The sequence below is a fragment of the Balaenoptera ricei genome, chromosome 2 (genome assembly GCF_028023285.1).
Source record: "Balaenoptera ricei isolate mBalRic1 chromosome 2, mBalRic1.hap2, whole genome shotgun sequence".
In the NCBI taxonomy this organism is placed as follows: Eukaryota; Metazoa; Chordata; class Mammalia; order Artiodactyla; family Balaenopteridae; genus Balaenoptera; species Balaenoptera ricei.
This window is the reverse complement of record NC_082640.1, coordinates 75761722-75774750: the sequence shown is the minus strand read 5'-3', so window position 1 is coordinate 75774750 and position 13029 is coordinate 75761722. Positions and strand designations below refer to the sequence as shown.

The window sequence follows — 13029 nt, the reverse complement described above, 5'->3', positions numbered from 1 at the left end:
ATTTGTCTTAAGTCACACTGATTAACATTGTTACACTCACAGTGCTTCATTTTTGTTACATCTGACCTCCCCCGCGCCCCCACCAATTTTTCCCTAGCCCTTTTTAGGTTTACAGCAAAGTTATAAACACTTAAAAGACTGTGACTAAATTCTGATCCTGCCACTGATGGAGTCTGTATCTATACGTAAGTTAATCATTCTGAGCTTTATTTTTCTCTTTTATTTAGAGCAGCAGTCAACACACATTAAAAACTATTAACTAACAGAAATCGAAACAGATGAAAATTTTTGAAAAGAATAAAATAATATGCAATATATAATTAACTATGCTTTGTTGTTTTGAAAAATCTTGGTTTAATTCTATGTGATAACAACTATTTGAAGGATGGCTGCAAAGTTCAATTCATTTTGCGATAGGTTTTAACAGCTGCCATAGCTAAAAAAAGATACCCACAATTATACATAGATCCAAATGGAACAAGTGCCTCACTGCTTGGCTTACTGAAGCATGACACTGATTGTTTTTAAGGAGAGGACCACCTGTCAATCCACATACTTAATATGAGTAATGTTTAATTTTTAATTTTTCATACAAAAAATAAATAAGAGTTATAATATTTTCTTCCTGCATCCCAATGGTTTGTCTTACATACATCTAGGGACAGTAAAAAGAATAAAGTACATAAATTCTATGGCTTGTTTTCTACCATCTCCCTTCTCCTTGACTTTTACTGTTCCTTCAGTCAATTATCCAAGCCAACTTCACTCATTCTAAAAATACTTATTGAGCACCTCTGTGTGTCAGATACTGTTCTAGGTGCTTGGGATATATCAATAAACAAAAGAGACAAAGACAGGAAATAAATACCATGACTAATTAAATTACATAATTTGTTAGTGGCTACCAGAAAAAGGGATTAAGGATATATTTGGAGCCAACAAACCAGAGGAAGAAAGAAACCCAGTGATGTAAGCCTGGCACTTAGGGCTGCTTCTCTCTTAGGAGTACCTGTTAATCTGGAAAAAGCAACTGAGAAGCTAAGAAATGAACCAGAGCTCTCAATAGTCTCTCAGGATTAGAGGAACAAAAACTGGAGTTCAGGGTCTATGATTTAGATAAACACAAGTTCTGAGTTGGGATCCTGGCTTGGTGATTCTCTAAAAGGACTCATAGCCTCAGCATACAGTTGTAGTCATGGATAAGATTTGTTATAGCAAAAGGATACAAGCAAAAGGAGAATCACCAAAAGGAAAAGAAGTGTGGGTAAAGTTCAGAGGAAATGAGATGCAATTTTCAAAAGTCCTCTCTTGAGTTTCTATTTGGGATGATGATAAAGCTCTGGAAATGGACAGTGATGATGGCTGAACAACATTGTGAATGTATTTAATACCACTAAATCATATGCTAAAAAATGTACAGTAAATTGTACCATAAAATGGTTAAAATGGTACATTTTATGTTACATATATTTTACCACAATTAAAAAAAAAAAAAAAGAGGCCTTTCCCATTTGAGTCACACAAGATTCACTTAATTCCTCCAGCAATATTTTCTTTTTATACCAGAGAAGCTTATTAGAGACCCAGCACTCAAGGTATTTATTGGGAGCTCATCATGTAGGCACCCTCTGACTAACACATACCAAAATTCCAGACTCTCAGAAGGAAAGCAGATGTTCAGAATAAGCCATATTGTTTATACAAACGGTGTAGACACAGTGAACTCTCCTTATCAGCTAAAGGAAGTTTTATGTCAGTGTAGAAAACTGTTTACTAGCTAAGTTCCCAGACACCGGCCGAGGGCCCGACTTGCAAGTAAGATTTTCCAAAGACTGGCAATGTCAGACCATGAATGGCAACATCCTAGCAATAAGGGGGAAACAGATTGGCCTATCTAGGGTCCAAAGTCAAGCTTCAAATCACCTAAATCCCTGTAACTGGATTACAGTGAATCCGGATTGCTAGTGTGGTCAAAAGTAATCCTATCTAGAGGAAGATAACATTTTAGCTCTCATATTTGCTCTAGAATTTTTTGTATACAATATCTGACCCTTGATAAAGAATATTCTGGCATACAATGAAAAAACACGGAATAAAAAAGAAGACAGGAAAACAACATGCCATGGAATGAAGTGTCCCTGTAAAAAGATATGTTGAAGCCCTAACCCCCACTACCTCAGAACGTGACTTCCTTTGTAAGTAGAATTGTTGTAGATGTAATTAGTTATGATGGGTGGACCCTTAATTCAATATGAATGGTGTACTTATAGGAAGAGGATAGAGACACACAGGAAAACGATTCCACATGATGACAGAGGCAGAGATGAAACTGATGCATCTACAAGCCAAGGATTGCTGGCAAACACCAGAAGGAAAAAGAGGCAACAAAGGATTCTCTCTTACAGGTTTCAGAAGGAGCATGGCCTTGTGACACCTTCATTTTAAACTTCCAGCCTCCAGAACTGTGAAACAAGAAGTTTCTATTATTTTAAGCCACCCAGTTTATGGTACTTTGTTATGGCAGCGCTAGGAAACTAACACAAAAAAATAATAGAAAAGATTCACAAAGAATCTAGATAACAGAGGTATTAGAGACACTTTAAAGTAATTTTTGCCTAATACGCTTAAGTTTTCTATAGAAAACTATAATGTATAAAAAAGAATCAAATGAAAAATCTAGAACCAAAAAAATACAATAAATGAAATTGAGGACTCAGGTGATGGGTGAAATAGTATATTAGGGATAGCTGAAGAGAAAATTAGTAAAGTAGAAGAAAATATTGAGAATCATGCATGAAGAGTCAAAAGAAAGGTAAATACAGAAGAGCATATAAGGGACACTAAGGATATAGTTAAGATGTAACAATACAACTGAAATCCCAGAAGAGAAAGAGAGCGAATGGGGAAGAAGTGATGTTTGGTGAGGTAATGACAAGAATTCTCCCAAACTGATAAAGGTCATCAAATCACATATTAAGGAGCAATGTTATAAAATGAACATGTAAAAAGGAATATTTACAAAGAAAATATAACATAGGCACAATGTACGAAAATTGTTGAAAGGGAGAGAGAGAAAATTTAAAGTCTGCCAAAGAAAAGAGACATATTACTTGCAAAAGAGCATAAATCAGATGAACAGCTGACTTTTCAACAGAAACAAAAGAAGCCAGGAAACGTGGGGTGGGGGAGGGATGGATTGGGAGTTTTGGGTTTGTAGATGCAAACTATTATATACAGAATGGATAAACAACAAGGTCCTACTGTATAACACAGGGAACTATATTCAATATCCTATGATTAAACCATAATGGAAAAGAATATAAAAAAGAATGTATATGCATATATGTATAACTGAATCATTTTGCTGTACAGCAGAAATTAACACACACTGTAAACCAACTACACTTCAATTAAAAAGAAAGAGCAAACATTGAATTGATAATTAGAAACTTTTCAAAAAGAAAACTCTAGGGCTTCCCTGGTGGCGCAGTGGTTGAGAATCTGCCTGCCAATGCAGGGGACATGGGTTTGACCCCTGGTCTGGGAAGATCCCACATGCCGTGGAGCAACTAGGCCCATGAGCCACAACTACTGAGCCTGCGCGTCTGGAGCCTGTGCTCCGCAACAAGAGAGGCCGCGATAGTGAGAGGCCCGCACACCGCGATGAAGAGTGGCCCCTGCTTGCCGCAACTAGAGAAAGCCCTCACACGGAAACAAAGACCCAACATAGCCAAAAATAAATAAATAAATAAATAAGAATTAAAAAAAAAAAAGAAAACTCTAGGCTTCACAGGTCAATTTTACCAAACATTTAAGTAAGAAATAACACCAATTTTATAGAAATTCTACCAGATAACAGAAAAAGAGGAAATAAATCCCAACTCATTTTATGGCATAAACTTAATCTTAATACTAATACCTCACAAGGAAAATTACAGGCCAATCTCACTCATAAACACAAACAGCAAAACAAATATTAACAAACTAAATCTACCAATAAATAAAAAGAGTAATATACCATGAGCAAGATGGAATTATGGCAGGAACACAAGATTGGATTAACATTTTTAAATTAATTAACACGATTCATCACCTTAGTAGGATAAAAGACAAAAGTTATACCATCATATAATCTCAATAAATGCAGAGAAAATATCTGATAAATTTTTTTTACCCATTCATGATTAAAATTCTTAAACTAGGCATAAAAAGGAACTGCTTTCTTCTAATAAATGCTATCTACAAAAACCCATACAAAATACTAAACAAAATGTCTAATCTTCCCGTTTAAGATTAGACACAGGCAAGGGTGCCCATTATTCACCTTCTATTCGAATTCTAGGCAAAGAAGGCAAGGAAAAAAAAAAACGTATAATGATTGTAAAGAAGAAATAAAATGGTCATTATTTGCAGAGAACATAATTATTTAATTAGAAAGTATAAATTACTAGAAAGAATAAATGAGCTTAGAAGTTACTAAGATACAATATCAATATACAAAATCAATATGCAAATAAATCCTGTATTATCAGTAACAAGCCATAAGAAAATAAAATTTCAGAAATACCATTTATAATAACATAAAAGAATTATCAACAAATACATTTAACAAAAGATGTGCAAGATCTCTACAAAGAAAATCATAAAGATATTAATAGAAATTAAAGATATAAATAAATAGAAGAATATCTAAAGTTCACAGATTGAAGGATTTGTTTTTGTAAAGCTGTCAATTTGTTCCACATTGAGTCAATGCACTTCCTAACAAAAATCCCAATATTCCTGTTGCTGTTGGGAGAAATTAACAAGTTGACTCCAAAATCTGTAAATGCAAAAGGGCCAAGAATAGCCAAGAAATTCTTTTAGAAAAACAAGTTGACATGGAACTCTACTCAATACTCTGTATGGATAAAGAATCTAAAAAAGAGCAGATATACGTATGTGTATAACTGATTCACTTTGCTGTACAGCAGAAACTAACAACATTGTAAATCAACTATACTCCAATAAAAATTAATTAAAAAAAAAAGTTGACAAGATTTACTTTACCAAACAGTAAAAGATTTTATAAAGCTAGAGTAATCAAGACAGTGTTAACTGTCTAGCTAGAGTAATTACTCTAACTAGAGTAATTAAGACATGTACTGCCTCAAGGATAGAGAAATAGGGAGTCCAGATTAGATTCACATATATGATTTACAACACAAGTAACACTGGAGAGCAGCAGAGAAAGGGTGGTCTTTTCAATAAACAGTAATGAAAACTGAAAAAAAAAAATCTTGATATTCCACGCAAAAATAAACACCACATAAACTGTGTATCTGGAAATTAAAAAATAATTTTAAAAAGGCTTCTAGAAGATATTATATTCATGAGGCTGCTGGAAGGAAGACTTGTTAAACCAGGCAAAGAAAGCACTAACCATAAAGGAAATGACTAAATATTGGTCTATATTAAGTTCAAAAGACACTTTTAAGAGACTGAAAAGGCAAGTCACAGAGTACGAGAAAAATATTTGTAACATTTAAAACCAACAAAGAACTACCAAACAAACAAACAAAAACTTGACAACAGAAAAAGAGGTTTGAATAGGCAATTCACAAAACTGAACATCCAAATGATTATTAATCACATGAAAGTGTCCAACTTCATAAATAACCAAGGAAAGGCAAATTAAAACAATAATGAGATATTAATAATACCTACCCACCAGCATGGCTAAAATTAAACTGATAAGGCCAAGTGTGGGCAAGGATGAGGAGAAAATGTAACCCTCACAGTGCTAATATAAGTGTAAATTGGTACAGTCACTTTGGAAAACTTTTTGGAATTATCTGCTGAAGATAGGTGTAAGCTTAAACTATGACTCAATAATTCTATGACCAAGTAGTTCCATTCCTAGGTATGTGCCCAACAGCAATATGTACCCATTGCGCTAACAGACACTTACAATATGTTCATAGTTGCATTAACATAGAAACAACCTAAACAGGCTCCCAAAGTTAAACGGATAAATAAATGGTGGTATATTCTTACAAAGGAATATGTCAAAAACAATAAAACTACTGTTCCACACACATAAATTTCAAAAACTGTGTTAAGTAAAAGAAGATATAAACAAAAGAACTTTATAATTCCATTTGTATAGACCTGGCAAAAACCAAATGATTACATTAGAAGGCAGGACAGTGGTTACCCCTGGAGAAGAGAAGATGGCTATGTTGGGAAGTGGCACAAGGTGGGGTCTTCTGGGGCACTGGCAGTTTTCAACTTCTTGATCTCGGTGCAAATTATAGAGGTGCTGGCTTTGTTATAATTCCTTGAGCTGTACATTTATTTTTTTCACTTTTCTGAGTGTATATTATACTTAAAAAGTTGCATATGGAAAAGAAAACATTATCAAATCAAAGGTGTATTTTACAACTGACAATATTTTAGGACAGACGGAGTACTACGTAGACATTTTTAAAATTATGTGTAAATATAGAGAAGTTACCAGTTTTCTTGTTTTAGTCTGCTTTTAATCTTTGGTTAAGAAACACTTTTTTACTCTTGTATCATAAAGATGATTGTCCATATTTTCATCTAAATTTTAGATTAATAGCTAGTTCTTTCTCTGTACAGAAATATACGAAGTATCACTTCATTATCTTGGGGTATCTATTTTCATCAAGGAGAAGTGTATTTTTAAGGCATTATATTATGTAATCATTGGAAGAAAAAGGATTTGTGTATATAGTCCCTGAGGTAGATCGAACAAAACATTATTATTTCCTGGCTGTGCCGCGTGGCTTGTGGGATCTTAGTTCCCTGACCAGGGATTGAACCCGGGGCCACAGCAGTGAAAGTGTCCAGTCCTAACCACTGGACCACCACGGAATTCCCTGAACAAAATATTATTATGTCCATTACATACAGACGAAAAAGCTGAGGCCCCGTGAGCCACAACTACTGAGCCCATGTGCTACAACTACTGAAGCCCGCACGCCTAGAGCCTGTGCTCTGAAACAAGAGAAGCCACCACAATGAGAAGCCCTTGCACCGCAATGAAGAGCAGCCCCCGCTCGCCGCAACCAGAGAAAGCCCGCGCAGCAACGAAGATCCAACGCAGCCAAAAATTAAATAAATAAATTTATAAAATACATAAATAAAACCCCTCAAAACTCAGAGATGCTTTTAAAATAGCATTTCAAAACATTCACCCCCACATAAAAAACAAAAAACCCAAACAAAGCAAACACAACCATATAACAATGCAACATAAGTTTCTCACCAAACAGTGAGAAACAGATACCACTGTTTCTGTTGTCAAAGATACCAAATACACCATTCCATTACATTAAAATGAATGCTTATCAGTGGATAGGATTTACCGACGATAAATAGCACATAAGGCAATGATTACTTATGACTTTAAAGAATACAGTAGTCCCCCCTTATCCCCAGGTGATACGTTCCAAGACCCCCCCCCCCAGTAGATGCCTGAACTATAGTACTGAACTATACATATACTGTTTTTTCCTGCACATACATACCTACAATAAAGTTCAATGTATAAATTAGGCACAGTAAGAGGTAAACAACAATAACTAATAATAAAATAGAACAATTTTAACCATACTATAACAAAAGTTTTCTGAATGTGGTGTCTCTCTCCCTCACTCTCTCTCAAAATATCTTACACAGTTAATGCCTTTTCCATCTTAACTAAGTACTTATCTGCACCGTGGCCATAACTTTTGCAGTTTGAGGTTTGTTTTGCAGTTTGACAGCAAAGCAAGCACGAATTCCTTTTTCCTTCACAATTTCACGGACAGAAGATTCGTTCTGACCACAGATCTTAGCAATCTCAGCATACAACTTTTTTTCCTTCCTTATTAAGTTGAGAACTTTCACCTTTTCACTTAAAGGAAGCAGTTTGCGGTTTCTCTTCAGCATATCTAAATTGCCGCACTTTGGGGCCATTATTAAGTAAAAAGGGTTTCTTGAACATAAGCACTGATAACTGAGATGCCACTAAGTGACTAATGGGTGGGATAAGCTGGACAAAGGGATGATTCACGTCCCAGGCACTACACAGAATGGTGTGAGATTTAAAACATATAAATTGTTTATTTCTGGAATCGTCCATTTAATATTTCAGACCGTGGTTGACTGGTTGAAGGTAACTGAAACCACAGAGAGTGAAACTGCAATTAAGGCGAGACTACTGTAGTTTCGATGAAGTAAGCCATGTAGATATAGATGATGGTAGTTTTATCTGTTAAACTGTACATTAAAAAAAAAACCTTAAATGTTTTAGTCAGGAATGTCTTTTCTGTCAGTACTTTAAAGAGGATTTCAATGATAGGTTTTTGTTTGGTGCTTTCCTAAAATGGATGAGGTTGGCGATTGCTTTCAAGTAGTTTACACGAGGACTGTTGGTGTGTTTCATGGCAACAGGTCTTTTGGAGGAACACTGAAATTGTGGTTATTGGCTGAAAACTACTACAATAAACTTCTGGCAGTGTGTATAAAGGGGCACGAAGAGGCTAGGGCCACCAAGTAGTACATTAGCCACTTCCTTTCTGGGTTAAGTAAAGAGAGTGAATCAATGATCTTATTAACACTCCCACAAAATATGAAGACAGAATATTGATTAACCAAAATATGGAAAAAGTTTTCAAGTGAGTAACCTTTTTTTGATTAAGAAAAGCACACTTATAACACTTATCACATACCAGGAATTACGCTAAGCACTATGAGAACATAAAAGTTTCATCAGACTCTGACCTTAAACTATTTATTGTCTACGGGGAAGATAGGATAGGCATAAAAAACAACAATTAAGTAGAAAGCAACAAATCATAAAAGTGGTAAAAAAAAAAAAAAAAAAAAAAGAATGCATTGAGAGATCAAAGGAAGGAAATTATGTCAGGGAGGGGCAGCTTGAGATGGCTGTCATGAGATGTATGGGATGAACAGAGAAGCACAGGATTAGGCATTCAGATGGAACAGAACAGTATCAACAATGATTAGCAAGTAATCCTTCACGCGAAGTATGTTAACTGTACATGAACCCAGCCAACACAAATTAAGACCATGCCTAACTACCCCCCCCAACTAAAGACCAAAACAAAAACAAAGTAAAAAACTATTTCATCAAGATAATATTTGAGATTTAAAAAACAATGTCATTATAATTTTAAGAAAATTTCAAAATATATATTTTAAAGCCAATTAAACAGTACTTTTAAAAGAAGCTTGTTACAAAACACGTCTATATTTTTCGTTACACTCCTAAATAAAATAAGTATTTTAAAAATACAATGATTACATTGGCATTCATGTACAACTAATAAGGGAATAAGAGAGAAATTAAAACATTTGATAATCACTACTCTTACCCTGCCATTTAACTCTTGAGTAGGAATGGTGTTTTAATAGAAAGAAATATTAATATAATCAGAAAACTGAAAATTAAAAGTACAGAATGTAAGTATCTATAAATGAATTGAACTGTATATATTTACAAGGGAATTAAAAAGGAGAGCAAAGCCTCTTGCATAACTTACCAACATAAAATGAGCAGTTGGAATGCAATAAACTTTCAGTCCATAAGCGACAAAGTTCACTTTCAGTCAGAGCTTCAACTCCATAACAAGCTTGATACTCCACTTTTGGTAGTACGTAAACCGGAAATTGCTGCAATCCAAGGTTATACTCTTATAAAGCTCCATTAATTTACTATTAACAGTAAATACATTTGCCTATATAATTTTGCCACTTTCAAAACACTTTCAGGTAATCTTATTTCATCCTTTCAAATACAGTAGGATTCAGACAGAAAGACGGATAGAACCCTTAGTGGATGTGGGCAAGTGGTGGATAAATAAGAGATGGTGAACCAGAGGCTGCCCCCCACCCAACCAAAATCAACATACCTCTCCACACATGCACATATTTTATTTCTGTCACAGAATGTGACTGACAGAATCCTTGGAACAAAGCCTCAGATACATAATGGCCCAAGGTTCAAAGCTAGAAGCTGGGAAGCCATGACCGTAATACATACTAATAATTCTCAAGAGGGTAAAAAAAGGTAGGAATTTTTTGCCCCTTTAAAGCATTAGTCACATTGTCTCAGGCTTAAATGCTGTGTTTTCATTCTATGAATGTATGAGCACTAACACCTACATTAATATCCGTGAACATTGCTATCTGCATTAATACAAAAGGCTTTATTCCAGACACTAAGTACTTGGCAAATTAGCCATTTAGCGTTTATTGGTCAGGACACTAAATAGATTAAGCAAAATGACTATACCCTCTACTAGCCTAAAGGAGGATATGTAAGGAAATACATGCTTGTGAAATAACATAGTGCTAGTCATGTTCACTGTGCTCATATTATCTCATTTCTGTCAAAGAAAATTCTAATCTTAATAGCAGTCTCTTCACTTCCAGCTGCAGAAGGAGAAACACATGATTTAAGGAACTTAAAGTGATATAACTGGTTAGTACTTTTGAAATTATACTAAGCTGTATTTCAGTTTTATACCTGAAAATACTTCATAAATGTTTCAGCATTACTGATTTTCATAAAGTGGCAAATTTAGTGGGCTTATTAGCACAATGGTGGTGTTAAGAACAATTCAAATCCAGTAAAATTTCTGTTAACAATTAACTTTGGTTCATTATTACCTTTGAATGTTGTAAAACTCTACAGCAGTGCTTCTTAAATTTCAGTGTGTGTGAATAACCATTTTAAAATAAATGCAGAATCTGAGGTGAAAACCAAGGCTTTACATGTTTAACAAGCTGTTGTTCCAGGGGCCAAACTTTGAGTAGTAAGGTCCCTACAGTGTCTTATTAAAAAAAAAAAAAAATTATGATTAGGATAATTTCATTGCTAAAAGCACTTAATTGTATAATAATTTTTCAGCAACTGGTAATCTGCATTTATGGCTGCTTATAGTTGCCAACAGAAGCCAGAGATAAAGAAATGAAGGCCCAGAGGGCTAAGATATTTGCTCAAGGAGAGATAACCAGTTTACAGCAGAGTCGGAAAAAGAATAATTGATAAAGAAGATCCCCTTTTGGATCATGAATAGGTAATAGAATTAATTCAAGATTTCTTTTCAAATTAAAAAATATTACTCTTTCTGAAGAAAGTACTCTGGGGGATTTTCTTTGATAATACTGTCATATCTATAAAACTAAATCCTGAACCTGGTATTAATTTCCATATGTATTCTACTGCCATCTCCAGGAAACCAAGGGAAAGAAAAGTCTGAATATTTGATCTCAGTATTCCAAAATTAAAGTGAAACTTTAAGTACAAAGTTTTCAAATTATAAAAATTAAATTTACTATTTCCTTTATCCCTTATTGGTCACTCCCATTTCTAAATGAAAGCTTCTTTTGGTTCTCTGTCTTCCAATTTCTTACATAAACCTTCCAAACGTTTACATACATTCCTAAGTAAATATTTCAAAGCTAGTATCCTGTCATTAATCCCAATAGGTACATTCTGTTCTTTCCTAATATTCAAGCACCTTCAGGATCCTTTTTTTCTGGCCCGAGAATGCCAATATAAACTTTAATATAATTGGATCTAAATTTTTGAGTCACTTTAGAATATAACTCTTAGGAAATTTGGTTAACTGAGACAGACGATAACATAATATTAAATCATTCAAAGGTACGTGGTCTGGATTTCATCATTATATGTAGAATTCAGTAAGTTCTAGCTTCATCTTGTGTTCCAAATTAGCCCTCTTTATTTCATGCCATCATTTGAGACTGGCTGCTGCTTTAAGTTCTCCTCTGTCATATAGCTCTTATTAAGCAGAATTTTGATGAGAAGGGATAAATAATACTGGAAAGTAAAATCTCAGCTACAATAACACAGAATTGAAGAACCAAAGGAAAAAAAGAAGAGATGAGGTCCTTGCAGAGCAGAGGTTGAAGAGACTTCCGAGTATTTTAAAGCTTTACCTAAACACGTTGGTTTTTAAGAAGGAAATGTTAATGAAGATGCATTCTTACCTAGCTAGAGTTTAAACACTACCTTCAAAATTTCTCAGCCTCAACTTCCCTTCCTTAACAACACCCTCCTCTCTCCTCACGCCTCAGTTTTTCTCATTTGTTCAATACCTATTTATTATCTACGGAGTAAAACATTTGAGAGGAACAGAGATGAATAGGAGATGATTCCAAAGGGAATACGTTCTACAAAGGAATTTAAACCACGTGTACTAAGCTATTACATATAATGATAGGTATAATATGATAAGCATTCACTGAAAATTTTAAAATTTTACTCCGGGTTTGACATGTCAGAAATAGAAGGCTCCTATTTAGCTAATCTTTGGGGCTTGACTTTTTTGATATATTTTGATGAAGAGTGAATTCTCTCCTATAAGGTTTTATCTTAATATTTACAAATTTCACTTTAGTCAAGTGAATGACAATGTCCTTAACAGGTTGTCTCTTTCAACAATTAGAACAGTGTCCAAAAATATCCCTAGGCTATTCTTACTTAAGACATCCTGGCCATCAATAATTTCTAAGTGCTGTAAGCTGGCAGATCAATACAGAGTGGTATGGGCTCACAGAGTAGAAAATGAAATGAGGTTAGTCCCCAAATAAATCAGATAGCAAATATGAATTAATGAAATAAAGCCTTGAAAATACAGTCCATAGCACTGACACTATATGTATTCAAGATATGCATGCTATGGCCATTAAATACAGATGAGACAGGAAAAAATCAGCAAATAAAGTAAAATCTTTTAATACAGGGAATATTTGTATTTATCTAGGAGGAGACTAAAATCAGACCTATAGCATTTCGTCATTCCTGACATTCTCTTATAAAAAACACTCCCCCATGTATTTAATTCAAAACCAGTTGGTTTCTATAATTTCAAGTCTGAACCAGTGATGAAATACCAAATTACGAGAATTAGAAATTTAAAATTTTATTCACAGTCTTCCTTCTAAGAACAAAAGTATCATCAAGCAAAAGACCCACTAGGTCCATTG

The 13029-nt window shown here is 34.4% G+C and overlaps 1 protein-coding gene across 14 annotated transcripts in view; it reads right to left on the bottom strand.

The window, feature by feature from the left end:
- Positions 1-13029, bottom strand: part of ICE2 (interactor of little elongation complex ELL subunit 2) — a 91045-nt gene that overhangs the window by 39614 nt on the left and 38402 nt on the right. For all 14 annotated transcript variants that reach the window (XM_059913139.1, XM_059913138.1, XM_059913140.1 and 11 more), the window contains one exon: positions 9555-9684. In XM_059913139.1, coding sequence (XP_059769122.1) covers positions 9555-9684 — 130 coding nt within the window. The remainder of the gene's footprint in view (positions 1-9554; positions 9685-13029) is intronic.